Source organism: Talpa occidentalis, unplaced genomic scaffold (assembly GCF_014898055.3).
Source record: "Talpa occidentalis isolate TD23 unplaced genomic scaffold, MPIMG_talOcc4v2.1 talOcc4.2, whole genome shotgun sequence".
NCBI lineage: Eukaryota > Metazoa > Chordata > Mammalia > Eulipotyphla > Talpidae > Talpa > Talpa occidentalis.
Window position 1 is genome coordinate 17382518 of NW_023602073.1, and position 17138 is coordinate 17399655.

Consider the following 17138-nt stretch of genomic DNA (forward strand, 5'->3'; position numbering starts at 1 on the left):
GAAAATGAGAAGTCTTCCATACACAATAGAAACAAGCCTATAAAAAACTAATTAGAAATAGAATTATGAAAGGTATAAGACTTACATGAAGAGATCAGTAGAAAAGGATAAGAATACAGAAATAGATCTCATTATGTAAGAATTTAATAAATAGCAGAGATGCCATATATCAGTTCAGTGGAAAATAGCACTTAACAAGTGGTATTAGGACAATGTGTCATCCATCTGGGAGAATGTGAACTCTGATTTTATCTTAAACTACATACAATAAAGTAGAGATGGATTAGAGACTAAATTATTTTTTGTTTATTTTTTCTTAAAGATTTATTTGTTTATACAAGAACCAGGGTACAGGCCAGATACCTGGGAGAGTGAGAGGATTCACCAGAGACAGAGTGGGGAACAGAACAGGCAGACTGACTGAAATACACTGCTGAGGGGAGCAGGGGGCGAGACAACCCTAACTGAGAAGCAAAACAATCATGTATGTGTACTGCTAGATGTACTTAAGCCTGAATGAAAAGGAAAGCAGTTTAGGGATGTACTATTTCTAGTTTGGGGAAGGAGGAGCAGGGATAGGAAATGTCTGTCTGGCAGACATTAAGGGATGGAAAGAACTGCGCCATGTGGGTATCTCTGCGGCCGGCGGGGGTCGGACACACGCTGAAGAGGATGCAGACAGCTTCATAGCGCAGTGCTCAACTGCCTGCTCCACCAGAGAGGCCCTAAATCATTTTTTAAAAGCAAACATTTTAAGAAGAAAACCTAGGAGGCTGAATGAATAGTGATGTAGGGTTAAGTTTTTTATCTAAGAGTGAAAATCAAGATGCTACAAAAAATACATTTGTGGTTAGAACATTTAATATTAAAACTTCTATATCATAAATTACGTATATTTAAATGGAAAATACACCACACAGAAAATGTAGGAAAAAATGCAAAAAAATCAGAAAATTTTCTCTATTAGATAACAAAATCAATGGGCCAAGAAAAAAAAAAACAAAAAAACTGTCCAATGGAAAAAAAGAGCAGGAGGTAGAGGCTGGAATCCCTAAAAGAGATATGCCAATCCAAGTGCCAATAAATCTAAAATAAGCGTTCACAAAGGGCCACAGAAATGCAAGTCAAAGTGACAATGTGAAATAATTTTACACCCTTCAGACTGGCAGAAATGAATGAGGCCCCATTCTAATGGTAGGAATGGAGGAAGGAGAGCTGTTTCCAGTGCACCTTGGTAGCTACTGACATTTGAAATGTTCTGTTTTAGTAATCTCGGCATAGGACTCTTGTTTATTGCACCATGGGGAACATTGGTAAATGGAATAGAAAGCTTATCCACTGGAAATTGATGAATAAATTGTTACTTTGCATGCACTTTAAATTATTTTGATTTGTAAGAATCTTCAAAGATGTTTTGTAAGCAAAGAGCATTTGTAAACAAAGCAGCATTTTGTAAACAAGCCTAACTGAGAAGCAAAACAATCATGCATGTGTGCTGCTAGGTGTACTTAAGCCTGAATGGAAAGGAAAGCAGTTTGGGGGTGTACTACTTCTAGTTTGGGGAAGGAGGAGCAGGGATAGGAAATGTCTGTCTGGCAGACATTAAGGGATGGAAAGAGCTGAACTAAAAAATGGAAAAAAGAAAGACTATTATTAGAGTTCAGTGCCACAAATCAATGTACTTAAAAAAAAGTAGATTAAAGAATTTTAGGACATATATTAAAAAAAAATTCGAAGTGATTGGAGCTGCACTAAAGTAGAGCAAATCTTTTTCTTAGGTGTGAAAAAAAATGACTACTAAAATTGAATCCCGAAATAAAAGATTCAAAGCTTAAAGGGGCAATTTAGGTGCCGACTTTAAATTTTTTTTTTTTTAAAGATTTATTTATTTATTTATTTATACAAGCACTGGGTACAGTCAGAAGCACGGGAGGTTGAGAGAATTCACCAGAGCCAGAGCGGGGAGCAGAGCAGGCAGAGGGGCCGAGGTACACTGCTGAGGGGAGCAGCGGGCGGCAGGAGAGGTCTGGCACCATGTGGGACCCTTACCCGGTGGCCGGGGAGCAGCGGGCGGCAGGAGAGGTCTGGCACCATGTGGGACTCTTACCCGGTGGCCGGGGAGCAGCCAGGGATCGAACCGGCGCTGCAGAGGCTACGGGCAGCTTCGCAACCCAGCGCTCAACCGCTGCGCCACCGGGAAGGCCCACCAACTTCAAATTCTTAATGTCGTGTAGCGCCACCAGAGTTGCAAACCCTGCACACGAGAAACTACGGTTAGGCCTGGAGTGGGATGTTTTTTGAAAAAAAGATTTATTTTTATTTGTTTATGCCTGCAAGAACCGGGGTGTAAGCCAGAGGTGCGGGGAGGATGGTGAGGAGCCTGAGAGGAATCACCAGAGATAGTGAGGCGCACTATCTCACAGTAGATAGGCGGATCTACTGAAATACACTGCTGAGGGACACAGCGGTGAGTCAGGAGAGGTCTGCTGCGCCATGTGGGCATCTCCCTGGCCAGGGATCGAACTTGTGCTGGAGGCTGGAGCTAACTTGATAGTTAACTCCAACCCCTGTGCCACAAGGGAGGCCCCTGGAGTGGGATTTTTCAAAGTTCACCAAAATCAGTAGTTCTGTTTATATAAAATCTATTAAGAACTTCTGGTCTTTATAGTTTTCCAACTTCCCGGCACCCAAGCTCCTCGTCCTGACCCTGCCCGCGAGGACGCACCAGTGGGTTCCCCCACAGACACCGGCCGGGACGCCCCGCGCTGGCGGTCCTTGTCACCCCAGCCGGCCGCCCCACATCTGAGGGCGCGGCCACGCCAGGTGCTGCCGGCCACCCCAATGTCAGCGATACCAACCCCCGCAGACCCCCAAGCCAGTGCTGACCTTGGGGACACAGCAGGACCGAGCCCCAGGCGCGGCTGCAGGCACTTTACTACCTACTACCGTTGGTGGGGACTCGCCTTCCCTCCCCCGCCCCCTCGCTAGCTTGTGGGGGTCTTTGTGAGGGAAAGATCCCCACCCCAGGACACGCTCGCGGTCACCCGAGGCAAAAACGCTCACTTGGTGGCCAGGATGGAGGCGCCACCTAGGCCGGACCAGCCTGAGAGGCGGCGCGGAACCAAGACCGGCCTCAGGCTACGCCAGGAGTGTGCACTAGCTCTTTCCTTGAGAGATGTTGGTGGCTCTTAAAAGAGCCGTTGGGTTGTAGGAATCTTCCAACTAGCTTACTTTCTCTTGGGCGCCGCCTTCTTGGGCTTGGCGGCCGTTTTCGGCTTGGTCACCTTCGCCTTGGCCGCCTTGGGCTTCACAGCCTTGGCCTTGGCGGGGCTCTTGGCGACCTTCTTGGTCTTCACAGCCTTGGGCTTCTTGGGGCTCTTGGAAGGCTTCTTGGCCACCGCGGGCTTTTTGGCCTTTTTGGGAGTCTTCACCCCCTTTTTAGCGGCAGCCGCCCCCGTGGCCTTTTTAGGCTTCTTAGGAGCGCCGGCCGCCTTGGTTTTCGAAGCCACCTTTGTGGCGCTGGGCTTGGCGTCCCCGGAGGCCGCCTTCTTGTTGAGCTTGAAGGAGCCCGAGGCGCCGGTGCCCTTGGTCTGCACCAGGGTGCCTTTACCTACGAGGCTCTTCAGCCCCAGCTTGATGCGGCTGTTGTTTTTTTCCACGTCGTAGCCCGCGGCCGCCAGCGCCTTCTTGAGCGCGGCCAGGGACACGCCGCTGCGCTCCTTGGAGGAGGACACGGCCTGCACGATCAGCTCTGACACTGAGGGGCCGGCCGGCTTCTTTTTGGCGGCGGCCACGGCCTTGACGGGCTTCTTCGCCTTCTTGCCGGCCATGGGCTTCTCAGGGACCGTGGAAGCGGCGGGAGCCGGCGGCGCGGTCTCAGACATGGCGAGACGAGAAAGTAAACTGCTAGCGCCTAACTAGGCAGCAGGACGCCGAAGACCCCAGCGCCGCTTATTTATAGGGCGGGGTCGCGCTGTGATTGGTGCGCGCCAGACACGCCCCCTGGCTCTAGCGCCCCCAGAGGTGAGTCCCGCTTCTACCAGCCTCAGGCGATCGCCGCGGCCGCCGCGAGCTGGTGCCTCTCGCCTGGGCGTGCGCGCGGATCAGCCGCCCGGGTGAAGACCGAGCAAGCAGGAAAAGGGTCGCCCTCTGCCCCCCCGTTCACACTGAAGGGGACTATTTCCCTTTCAAAAGCCACGTTCCTTACGGGGGGGAGGGAATTGCTTGTAAATAAAGCGATCACATTATCCAAGGAATTTTCACCTCTAATTTGGGGACATTCATGTCTTAACTGGTAAATGTGAAAGGTGATCTCTTCAACCTCGCGGGGCAGAGACGAAAGCGACAGGGTTGTGCAGGGTTTGCCGTCTTGGACAAATTCTCCTCAGTGCGTTGCCCGGCAACACCGGAAAGCGACGTCTGCAGATCTTTTATATATTTTGGTCACAAGAGAAATTTAGAAAATTAATTTAGCTTACACAGCAATTAAAACAAGCTTCGCATGTGGAAAACTTAGTGTGCAAACAAGTCCTTAATGTGCTCCTTAGTTTTGTTTATTCAGTCCAATGCACTTCATGAATTTTGAACACTTTCCATTCCTATAACACATCCCAAACAGGTTGCGCTCCGCCAGCATATCCACTTCAACAAAGATTCATGAAGCTCAGGAGCTAGCATAGGGGAGATTACATGCTGGGTGGGCTAAACGGTTCCCTGACACGAATTTAAATTATTTTAGGAGTTAACCGAGAGGGCAAAGCACCGGGGTAACATTCTAGGGCAATCTTCATTTATCTGCCGCTGCAAAGAGGACTTAAAAGCATCAACAGCATTATAAAGTTTTCACACTATGACTCTAGTTGTAATTAAGGAAGTAAGCACTCGTTCACATTCCGGTTTCAGGTAAACGTCTCGAGTTGCTGTGGGAAGCTGCTTCGCGACAGGGAGAAAGAGTGACGTAGCATTCCCGCGCGCGCCTGCGGCTTTCAAACAGGTCCGCAGTTCTAAATCCGCGGTTACACTTTTCCCTAAAATGACATTAACAGCGATCAGTATCCTCTCCCCAGATACACATTTTCTCTATCTTCGCTACCATTTCGACCATTTTTTGAATGTTTTCAAAAGGCAAGGCATCATCTGACAACTTGGAAGAAAATCTGCACGTTTTAATTTCAAGAATGGTCACCTATAACAGGTAAACAGTTTCTAAGGGAGATCTCATAAAGTGAACTTTTTCTGAAAGAAAAGGCATACAGATTAATGTACTAAATAAAACAATGCATCAAGAACACAGCTTTTAAAACAAGTCCTGAATTTGGGAATTACTTAAACATTTCTGCTTCCTGTGGAGAAGTCAGGCTTTATGCAAATGAAGGATACTAGATGTGCTTTCTCATTGGCTGTTTTATACAATTTACTCATCCAATCAGAAAGTAGAGTCTGTGCTCCCTCTTTGCAGTACAAAAAGGTAACGTGGAGAAAGCTATTTATCTAAAAGGTTTCAAAAACTTGTAACAACAGATCTTGTGTTTGTAAATTGCTTTTTTTTTTTTGGCCCACAGTCCAGTTCCCGGGTGCAGTCCGTCGCCCGCCGCGCCAGGGCTATTCTCACTACAGTGTGGTGCTGGTTCCCTTCTTGCCTGAGAGCAGTGTTGGAGAAGCCAGATAGCCGCCGCCATTTTGCGCTCGGTTAAAATGGCTCTCTAGGGAAAAACATAAGTTTCATAAGGCTCCATGTGTACAAGGCAAAGCACATCGTTTAGAAGGTACCTGATTGCAAGGGATTTTGTGTGTGTGTGTGTGTGTGTGTGTGTGTGTGTGTGTGTCTGATTATACTGTTTGCATTATGTATTGTAGGTTTCAAGGAAATTCCTTAGTCATTTTAAGAGTTACAAAATCTTGTTTTTGGAAAGGCTTTCGGAAAGGACATTGAGAGAGTGTGTGCAAAATACATTCAGGAATATGGGGACAATACCTGTTTTTTTCTCCAAGAAAAATTACAGAATTGTAGTGCAATAATAATTATATTCATGGCGGTAGGTTTATGAAAAGATAAAGTATTGCATCAAGATTAAATCGATTTTGGGCAGGATCAAAAGCAAAAAATTTTCTTAAAAGAAAAAAAGGAAAGAATAGAACGTAGTAGCCAATGAAACTGCTCAAATGCCGGGAATTTTGAAAATAGGCCAATCAGGTTGGATCCTCCTGTTTTTTTCTTCCAATCACTAGACGTAACGTGCTCTAAATACTGGTAAAGATCCTACCCGAGATATTTAAGCATCTTTTTATGTGATTCTATCATTAGTCATGGCTCGCACCAAGCAGACCGCTCGCAAGTCCACCGGCGGCAAGGCGCCGCGCAAGCAGCTGGCCACCAAGGCGGCCCGCAAGAGCGCGCCGGCCACGGGCGGCGTGAAGAAGCCCCACCGCTACCGGCCGGGCACCGTGGCGCTGCGCGAGATCCGCCGCTACCAGAAGTCCACGGAGCTGCTGATCCGCAAGCTGCCGTTCCAGCGGCTGGTGCGCGAGATCGCGCAGGACTTCAAGACCGACCTGCGCTTCCAGAGCTCGGCCGTGATGGCGCTGCAGGAGGCGTGCGAGGCCTACCTGGTGGGGCTGTTCGAGGACACCAACCTGTGCGCCATCCACGCCAAGCGCGTCACCATCATGCCCAAGGACATCCAGCTGGCGCGCCGTATCCGCGGGGAGAGGGCGTAATTGCTCTGCCGGGTTTCATTGAAAGTTCACCTAACCAAAGGCTCTTTTCAGAGCCACCCACGTTTTCACGCAAAGTGGCTGTAAAGAGCAGCTTAATGGCGGCTTATAATGGGCAACAATGTGCTTTAAAAATGAAAGGTTGTTCCGTATCAACAGCACTTTGATTCGGGCTGCATCTGCCGAATTAGGTTTACATGCGAGTAACTAGGAGTGGGTTTGAAGGACGCGAAAGCATTATTAAGCGTATTAAACAATGCCCCTTGCTTCAGTTAAACACGAGCATGACTAGTGTAAAGGCCCTAGAAAACAATTCGCTGTGGATTTAAAACCGAAACCCATTTTGTCATTAAGCTGCAAGTAATTTATATTGATGTATTGGCGATTACAGGAATTTGCTGCGAAGCGAATTTTTTTGCCTTAATTATTTAATGTACTTAAAAACATTATTTAATGTCATGTTTGGAATCATGACATGAGTTTATTCTAAGCCTAATTTCTCCAAGCAGTTAAAACAACCAAGCACAGCGGCGGCAGAGGCGGGACGACCCCCCGCGAGTTCCCGGATCTTGGGGGGCGGGGTTAGGGGCGGTGACTGTGGCGTCATATTTCCCGCCGGCGCGTTTTTTTCTATTCTCTTTATCTATTGGCTGGAAGCGGGCAGTGGGCGGAGAAAGTGCGGAACTGGGCGGAGAGTAGTTATATAAAGCTCGGCTCTCCGTTTCTTTGTCACTAGCTGCTCACTCGCTTCAAGACTGACCATGTCTGGCCGCGGCAAAGGCGGGAAGGGGCTCGGCAAGGGCGGCGCCAAGCGCCACCGCAAGGTGCTGCGCGACAACATCCAGGGCATCACCAAGCCCGCCATCCGCCGCCTGGCCCGGCGCGGCGGCGTCAAGCGCATCTCGGGGCTCATCTACGAGGAGACCCGCGGGGTGCTCAAGGTCTTCCTGGAGAACGTGATCCGCGACGCCGTCACCTACACCGAGCACGCCAAGCGCAAGACGGTGACGGCCATGGACGTGGTCTACGCGCTCAAGCGCCAGGGCCGCACCCTCTATGGATTTGGCGGTTAAGTTTTCCGATTTAGCTGCCAGGATCTTTTATTTCTCAACCAAAGGCCCTTTTCAGGGCCACCCAACTACTCGAAAAAGGAGCTGTTTTTGCTTAGCAAAGGTACTGAGCTTGTACAGGTTTACGCTGTATTTAAAATGGGCTGTTAGGCAAGTCTCGTTGCAGAAGCATTTGGTGGGGTGAAGTGAAATTATGTACAGAGCCTGGTAACTGGCAGTGTAGGCCCCAGTCGACTCAATTCTGCTTACGGGTAGGGGAGGAGTAATTACAATACGGAAAATGGAGATGAAAACCCAAGTACGGTAAAGAACTTAGTAGCCTAGCCAGGAACAAAGAGAAGCGCCGCCCAATCAGCCAGACCGCCCCGTAATTGTGAACCAATGGGAGCTGATGATCTCATGTGGGCCAGATGGGGGAGGGAGGGTGAGGGCGGTTCGTGGATGAGAAAGCGGGTGAAAAATCACAAAGCCCTGGGTGTTGACAATGTATAATTTGTTCTTTTTACCAGTTAAGGCTTCTGAATAATAGTGATTTGTCTCGGTTAACAATCTCTGAAATAGTGGAAAGAGAAGGAATCCAGATTCAAACTTTCCAGGAAAACACAGGTACTGGATTTACAACATGAAAATTGGCTTTATGGTCCTCTTTCAATGTCATCACAACCTTCAGTAATTAGCCATCCTTTATTTCCCCCTTTACAGAGGCATGGGAAATAGGATGATAGAGACGTTCTAAAATTAGTGCTGATGGTTGTGCAACTAAGTAAATAGTACTAAAATAAAATTGACACTTAAATGTGAGTTTTATATGTAAGCTGTCTTTAAAAAGTTCAATTATACGTTTATGGGGTGGTCAGTATTCTATATAGGGTGGTAGGGAAAGTCAACGTTTGTATGTTATATGCACATATACATGTATATAACATAATATACAGGAGGCTTCCCTGACCACCTATTTGGACCCCACACATGTGGCAGACGAGGTTAGTAGGTTAGATTTGGTCTGTAAAGGGCATCTCCAGCTAGACTTGGATATATGGGCTTGGTTTAGTTGTGTCCATAGTTGTGTCCATAGAAGTTTTTTAAAAATATGCCTCTGGTCCAATTATGTGTTAAAGGTGTATATCCAAACTTCAGAAATCAACTAGAGAAGACTTGAATTCATTTGGTGGTGGCTAATAAAGTTTATTCTCAGCAGAACAAATTTTCGCAAATGCTTGTGCTGTTGGTTCATTTTAGTATACTTTTCATAGAGTGCTGCTTTCATTGAGCCTCTATGTTGGCTTCAGTGTATCTGCTAGCTTTTTGAGTTCTATTCTCCACCTGATAACTGTCCTCCAAGAGGTCCTGAATAATTAAAGTTACCTAAGCTGGCTCAATTTAAACTGATAATGCTTCAGAGTTACATACTAAATGGCCAGAGGTGCAAAAATGGGCCTGGTTGGGAGGGTGGCCATGTCCTTGATAGCCAGTGTTCCTTTAAGAAATACTTGTTTACCTCATGCCAGATATTGTGGTAAACATTGGAGTATATCAGTGAACAAATTAGTCAGGGTTCTCTGTCCTCATTCTAGAATATATGTAAAGAGGTGTGTGATTATAGGTTTCCTATATGGGAAGCAATGTGTGTTGCCACACCATAATCCTAATTAGCTTCAGCTAGAGTTGGCCTGGCATCTTTAGGGCATAGCCTTGTTGGTGTTACAGGGAACATTATCCCTACACCACTGGGTTCTTCGGGGGCTGGGTGAACAAGTAAACATCAGGCAGATTAGTGGAGGAAAGACAAATTTAATAACATACATTGGAGAACTTACATGGCTGTAAATTCTGAAGTAAAATGGGACAAGCCAGGAGTTGAATACAGTACTGAGGAACCTGGGGCATGAAGGAGAGAAGAGGGGCCTCACAGGATGAGGAAGTCAACAAAACCTTACCTCTGGATGTGTATCAGTGATACCGAATGCCGGCCTTAGTTTCCCTCAGCCAATAAAAGAAAGAGTTTGAGGAGAAGGAAAGTAGTTTAATTTGCTGACAAACTGAAGAGGGCAACAGACTGAAAGACTGCTGTTCTGCTCTTTGGCAGAGTGCAGGGGTATTTATACAAAGGAGTCAAACAAAAGGAAGATGGGCAAAGGTCAGCATGTCCTTTTGATGCAGGCCTGTGAAGATTTCAGGTGGGCGCCAGCTTGCTTTGCTAGTACCTGATGTTTACCATCCATATTATCCTCTTAGGGATGTTCTTCCTTTTCCTTAGAAGGCAAGAAGACAAACTTATTAAATGCAACAGATAGGAATGCTTATGTGATGGGGCAGGAAGACAGACCTGTACTGTTTCACTATATCACCTTAAAATAATAAACTTATTTCTGGATATACTGCTAAATCTGCATTTTTCAAGTAATAGTAACAGGTTCACAGGACCTCGACTGAACTTAATGCCTCATCCCAAGCTGACACACATTGGAAAAGACCTACTCTGGACATCCTGGACCTTTTTAAGGGGAGGCTAATCTCATAATAGTATCATACTCATATACTCATAGCCACCACCCTGGGTGGAAATCTCAGCCTTTCTCAATCCTACCACACGTGAAATCCTTGTTCTGAACAAAGATAATGCCCAATTTGTCACTTGTGCATCATCCCTTAGATCTTCTAGAGAAAAACTGTCATGCTGATAGATTCAGGCAGTGTCAGGTCAAGGAATTCTAGATGGGGAATCGATCATGGGGGCGGTGGGGACCTGGTGGGCCTGGGGGTGGAGGAGGACCTGGGTGTGTAGAAAGTTCACACAAGCACTCATTAGACAACCTCTGTTGGTGACCTCTTGGAGTCATCCCTATTCCAGGTGCTCAGGGTACCCCAGGGACAAAACAAGGTCCCAACTTTCAAGGAATTATATTTGAGCTGGAAACAGAACAACAAACAAAATATACACATACATAGTTAGAAGTGGGAATATATATGTACTATTTTTTAAAAATGGCAGAATTTCAGAGGGTGACCAGGGAAGATCTCTTTCATAAAGGGGGTGTGATTGAGCTGAGGCCTGAATGAAGTGAGGTCTAAAATCAAGTATAGACTCATTGAAATGTAGCAGAATGTCACCCCAAATGTGCCAGTTTGGCATAAAGATTAATTTGAATGGACACTTGAAAATCAGTAGGTGCAAAAAAGTCATTCTGACCTTTCTTTTTCCTCCATGAAATTAGGAGATAAAATCCGCATATAAAAGATGTCTTTCCCATACAGATGAAAGTAATGTTCTTATCACCAGGAAAGGGGAGTAGAGGCCCAGAGCAATCTGGCAAACCAATTTGTAAACTAACCCTGATCTTTCAAGTTACTTCTCCATGATTAGTTACCCTAGTCCAACCCCTGGCCTTGTATTTTCACAATTTACTGCTCTTGGTTCAAAGCGGTATATAAATGCTCAATTCTAACTATTCTTCAGGTCTTCATTTCCTTGTGAGTGTATCTGTGTCTCATAACACACACACACACACACACACACACACACACACAATGTTTTTCTTCTATTAGCTTGTCAATTTAATTCTTAGACTCACCCTGCTGAAAACTCTAAGAGGAGAGGTACATTTTTATTCCCTATAGAAAATAAAGTACAAGGTCTCCCTGATGGACAAGGGGTTAAGATGCAGCACTATGAAGCAATTCACAGCTACTGCAGCACAGAGTTTGAGCCCCAGCCAAGGAGCTACCCACATGGCACAGCAGACCTCTCCTGTCTCCCCTGCTGCTCCCCTCTGCAGTATATTTCAGTCCATCTGCCTGTTCTGCTCCCCTCTCTGTCTCTGGTGAATCCTCTCACCGCCCACACCTCTGGCCTGTACCCCAGTTCATGTATGCATAAATAAATATTAAAAAAAAAAAAAAAGTAAAGTACAAAACCTCTGACACTGGTACATGCTTGGTCCATTCCAGAAATAGCCAAGAGGTCGGTAGACAAAGAAATGTGATGGTGAATGAGGTCAGACAATGGCCAGGGGTGACCTTCTAAAACCAACTCATCCTGTTTGCATGTAACTTTTCAAGTTTTAGCACTGAGAGTTCTACATCCACAGAAACCCCTCACTCAGGCAAACTGGATTGTTGGTCATCTTACATCTGCCCTGTCGCTTCAGGGTAGAGAAAAAGATGTAGGGGATATCAAGAGTAGAAGCAGAAAGACTACTTAGGAGTCATTATCATTCTGGACAATAGGTGATCTGATTGATTTTTTTAAAATTTATATTCGAAAGGGCAGGTTTATTATAAAAAGAGAAGGGAAGGAAAGAATGTTTGCATAGACAAAAGTGGGCAGAAAGAACTGCTCCTGGAAGGGACAGGTTTGTTACAAGAGATGCCTGTATAGTCCCAGGCGGGCAACCTTGGAAGGAAAGCTGCCTCTGCCTCTTTGCAAAGGGAGAAGTTTGGTGAAGTGAAGCACCTGCATAGTCAGGCCAGCAGCAGAGTCGCTGCCATCTGAATGATTTTGAAGATAGAACTGACTGGGTTGGATGAAAGTTTTAAGAGGTCAACAGGACTGCGAGGTTTCTGAACTCAGCTACTGGGAGATTGGAATTCCATTAATTTACGTGAAGAATACTGCAGAGAGAACAGATTTGGTATTTGTGTCAAGATATCTATTTCACACAAGTTTGAAATGCCCATTAGATATCCAAGGACAAATATCAAATACGCAGTTGGATAAGTCTAGAGATCAGGGATGAGATTTTATATCTCAAACATTATTTTTCTTGGAGTGTATGTATGTTTTGCTATGAAGACTGAAGTGGGTGGAAGGAAACATGGATTTGAGAAGAGATTAATACCATCCTCTACAAACAACCACTGGGAATGAGAAACTGCTGGGAGCAGACCTAACAGGCCATAGCATTCTCTCCTGTTGAATATCAACTGTTTCATAGAACATATGGAGACTAGACAAGGCCAACAAGAACAGAAAGGGTCCTGAGAACTAAGTCAAGACCCTGGAGAGTACATTATGGAGTACAGCTTCCCCGTTTCTTAGCAAGGCTGTGAAGTATCCTGTTGGTTATATCTGTACTCAAAATTTATATGCTGAAATCCTAAGTCCCAACGTGACAGATGGTATGAGGTGGGGTCCTTGAGAAGTCATTATGCTAGGAGTTTAGAGCACTCATGAATAGGATTAGTGCTTTTTTATGAGACCCCCCCGCCCTCCCCAGAAAGCTCTCTGGTCCCTTCCCTTCTGCTGCAGAAGGATGCAGTGAGGAGAGGAGTCTACAGCAGGAACTGGGTCCTCACCATACACTGACTTTGCTCTGTTTGAATCCTTTGGCATTCTGACCATGGACATCTCAGCCTCCAGAACTGCGAGAACTAAATGTTATTTAAGTCACCCACCCTATGGCATTTGTTACAGTAGCCTGAACTAAGACAATTTTATGAATACATTTATTCAACTCTTTCTGATGAAAATTTATTGTCTCTCATTTACTATTATAATGTGCTGCTATAAATGGTTTTTAGTTATCTCCTCTAATCCCACCATAGATAAACCAATGATCACCAGAATCTTACTTTTCCACTTTTCCTCTCTAGTATCTGAGACAAGTTAGCAGAATAACAAGAAGCAAACTTCGTTTATACTACTTTTATGAAGCATTAAAACAAAGCTAATTAATCAGTGGGCAAATAAAGGTATGTTTAAAGAGGTATTAAAACCTTTTTGTAGTTCTACTGTAATGTTTAAAGAATTCATAAAAAAACAATCTTACAATTTACAGCAGGCAGAGAAAAGAAAATGAGCTGGGACAGTGGTACAGACTCCTGAGAGCCACTATGATCAAAGAGAGGGGAGCTTCTCCCCCAAAATCTCAAGTTAGGAAATGTCAGAGGGCCCGGAATTCAAAGAAAATTAAAGATTTGAACTATAACTCACTCCCCTAATCCAGTGACTAGGAAATTGCAAACCCTACTTGGCCAGAGTCCCGAGCTTTAGGACGCAAATCAGCAAAGCCAACCTACCTTTAAAACCGAGACCACCGGGTTTAGAAGGCTGGCAATCACCGTGCCTGGACCCAAGTGCAGACATCAAACACAGGGGCGTGGGGCTTTCTGTAAAAGTAATTATGGCAATGTCCTACCTTAGCTTCCCGGGAAGAGCCGAACGCAGGAATGCAGGTCCAGACGCCACTCACGGGCTTTCGGGCGTCACCCTCCGTCCCCCTCCAAGCAGCCCCTGCACCCTGATTGGCCGATAGCGGCTGACGGTGACTGGCTGAAAAACTCCGCGCGAAAAGGGCCAGTAACTGCTCAATTGTGAGACAAACCGAAACTGTAACTATACTACTCACCCACACAAGTCACGCACAGCTCTTTTAAGAGAAAGTGGGCGGCTCTGAAAAGAGCCTTTGGGTTGAAAAAGGAAGAAAAACAGATTTAGCCGCCGAAGCCGTAGAGGGTGCGGCCCTGGCGCTTGAGCGCGTAGACCACGTCCATGGCCGTCACCGTCTTGCGCTTGGCGTGCTCGGTGTAGGTGACGGCGTCGCGGATCACGTTCTCCAGGAAGACCTTGAGCACCCCGCGGGTCTCCTCGTAGATGAGCCCCGAGATGCGCTTGACGCCGCCGCGCCGGGCCAGGCGGCGGATGGCGGGCTTGGTGATGCCCTGGATGTTGTCGCGCAGCACCTTGCGATGGCGCTTGGCGCCTCCCTTGCCGAGCCCCTTCCCGCCTTTGCCACGGCCAGACATGATTACTGCAACACCGCTAAGTCGCAGCAAGTGCCGAGACCGGGTGCTGGGTCACGTATAAATACAGGCCGTATCGGACCTTATTGAGAACCGAAAGCGCCGGCGCGAAAGGCGGAACCGCAGCCTGTCCTCGCTCCGCCCCTGTGAGCACAGAACAAGAATTTTGTAGGAGGAACATGGTGTAAGTAGGTTCACTTGTGACCGCTCATTTTTTTTTTCTCCTCCCTTTGCTGTTTGAATCTGAAGCTGTATCTTCGGGTGATAATTTTAACTGGGATTTATGTCTTATGGCAGAAAATCTCTGTGCTTTCTCATTCAGGAAGGAATGAGTGTGAAATGTAGTTGAATTTGCCACTCCAAAACACGACCATAGGAATTCAGACTTGGTCTCTCAAAATACTTACTAATTTGGTCTCAAGGGTGGCACAAGGAACCACCCAATAGTCCAATGAACCACCCATCAGAATTATTTTGAGCTTATTACTTTTAAGAAACACCAGGCACAGGAGAATCTAAAAACAGTAGAATCAGTCTTTTGTAAGACACATTTATACTTTTAAAGAACATTGCAAATTTTGTGTCTCCCTCTATTCTAGGAACATTGTGAGTCACTGAAACTTACTGTAAATGGCAGGGTCTTAATTTTCCAACAGCCTTACCCTGCTTAACATGCATTTCCTGATTACCTCGTATACCTAGCTACAGTACTGCTGCCCCTAACATCTTTCTTTTGTCTTTAATTGAAGATGGTATTTAGAGTGGGGTCTTGAGTCAATTTGGGGAAATTTTACTCAGTTTTCCTGGTTATCTCCCACCTGTATGTAAGGTATATGTTAATGCATTTTTAAAAAAAATTAATATGTCTTATTACTGCGTCTCAGTTAACAAATTAGAGGGTAGAGGGAAGTGTATTATACCTTCTTTACACTGTGTGACCTTGAAACCTGATCTTCCCCTTCTTCCTCTGCAAAACTGGGAGAACCAGAGTAGTTATGGGAACTTTTGTGAAGATTTAGCTAATGTAAGTGATGAAACAATGTAGAAAATTTAGGGTAAAAGGTCTCACAAGGACAAACCCGAGATCGGAATGATTAATAGAGCATAAACTACCTATGGAAGTTTCCAGAAATCTAAGGTGAGGTTGTTATAGGACAGGGAGAGGGGCAGCACAAGCCCCACAAACCTGCCTATTCTAAATGGGTTCTGCCATCCGCCGCATCAACACAAAACATAGGAGACTTTAATGGGAAGGAACTTTAATTAAACTAGGAAACAACACAGGTAAGGCAAAGAGTCTAGTTTCTAAATGAAGCACCCAAAGTTACCCATCCCCTCGTGGGTAAAAGTCCATCCATATGGGATTGGCCCAGAGCAAGGCCCCAAGGCCTGCCACAAGTCTAAAGCATCTTCCAGTGGAGACCCACAGAAAAGGGTCACAAACAACTGGACAAGCCCGGAAGGAAAAGAGCAAAATCAACATCAAGATAAAAGCTGCCATTGTCACCTCCCCATGGGTCTCACCCACATCTGTGTCACCCCGTCCACGACCAAAAGACAAGCGCAGCTTCTTCACGTGTCTCTAGGCTCCATGTGCCTCCTCCAGGTCTCCTGGCTCCATCCTGCTTCTTTCCTCAGTCTCTTCTTCAGCTTCTCCTCTTCCTGCTCAGCTCCACCCTCCCTTGGGTGGGGCAGGGAACCTCCCCCTTTCCTGGGGACTACCCTGTTACAAGGTCAGAAAAGAATATCATCCAGAGATGAAGGCAGAAAAGATTATTGATCTTAGAAGACCAACCCAATCTGACTACAAGGCAATAATTTCCACAGTAATTCCATCAAAGAATATTATACAATAATAACCTTTGCACTGGCAAAATCTAGCAGATAGAAAGGAACTCTGAGAAACTGCACATAAGGAGACTTTTAAAGCCATAAGGGAGCAGAAAAAGGAAGTTATACTTGACAAAAAAGTTGGTTGTTTATGATAAATTTACTTTTCTTTAGGGGATGTGGTGGGGCTCTATCAGGCAGATTACCTAACTAGTACTGACGGCATGCTTTCTGATTGACTTGTTTAAATCCTTTCTGGGAGAGATGGAGTTGTAATTAAGTCTCAATTTGGTGACATGAGGCTTAGCATAAACGACTCCATTTTGGGCCTGTCCCGGTCTTCTGGCTTTATCTCCAGTAACTCACTAACTCAATTCCACTGATAGGATTGGAAGGACTGCTAAAAGTTTACATATGAAAAATACATGCTGAAGTGGCTTCCTCCTCCACTCTGAGTCTGGGTTGTTTTTAGTCAAGTCTGTAACAAGCCAAACTAGTTCTAGACTGCAACTGCATTAGCTGTACACTTAGAATGTTGCTTAGCATCACTCCATGGTGCTTGTGAATGGAAAACTAACAGAAAAACCTTCAAAAGCCATTGAAAAATACAGCGTGTACTTTCAATACCTCCTTTTCCTTTTCAGCTCATCACTCCCTTAATGTAAAGTAATAGAAGACTGATGCGCTGATATTAAGATGTTAGTAATATACTCCTGGCAAAACTTGTCAATATATATTTTCTTCACAAATATGAATTTCTTCCATTCTTTAAAAATATCCGGT

The 17138-nt window shown here is 45.6% G+C and overlaps 3 protein-coding genes across 3 annotated transcripts; 1 reads left to right on the forward strand and 2 right to left on the reverse strand.

The window, feature by feature from the left end:
• Positions 1-3155: 3155 nt before the first annotated feature.
• Positions 3156-3939, reverse strand: H1-1 (H1.1 linker histone, cluster member). The gene has a single exon (XM_037520754.2). It carries the CDS (start codon positions 3882-3884, stop codon positions 3228-3230), a length of 657 nt encoding a protein of 218 aa, XP_037376651.1. The 5' UTR covers positions 3885-3939; the 3' UTR covers positions 3156-3227.
• Positions 3940-6288: 2349 nt separating this feature from the next.
• Positions 6289-6783, forward strand: LOC119251782 (histone H3.1). The gene has a single exon (XM_037519048.2). It carries the CDS (start codon positions 6307-6309, stop codon positions 6715-6717), a length of 411 nt encoding a protein of 136 aa, XP_037374945.1. The 5' UTR covers positions 6289-6306; the 3' UTR covers positions 6718-6783.
• Positions 6784-14156: 7373 nt separating this feature from the next.
• Positions 14157-14569, reverse strand: LOC119251781 (histone H4). The gene has a single exon (XM_037519047.2). It carries the CDS (start codon positions 14526-14528, stop codon positions 14217-14219), a length of 312 nt encoding a protein of 103 aa, XP_037374944.1. The 5' UTR covers positions 14529-14569; the 3' UTR covers positions 14157-14216.
• Between the last annotated feature and the right edge of the window lie 2569 nt (positions 14570-17138).

Coding starts and splice junctions, on each gene's coding strand:
- H1-1 (XM_037520754.2), bottom strand. CDS start 3,884: ATGTCTGAGACCGCGCCGCCGGCTCCCGCCGCTTCCACGGTCCCTGAG.
- LOC119251782 (XM_037519048.2), top strand. CDS start 6,307: ATGGCTCGCACCAAGCAGACCGCTCGCAAGTCCACCGGCGGCAAGGCG.
- LOC119251781 (XM_037519047.2), bottom strand. CDS start 14,528: ATGTCTGGCCGTGGCAAAGGCGGGAAGGGGCTCGGCAAGGGAGGCGCC.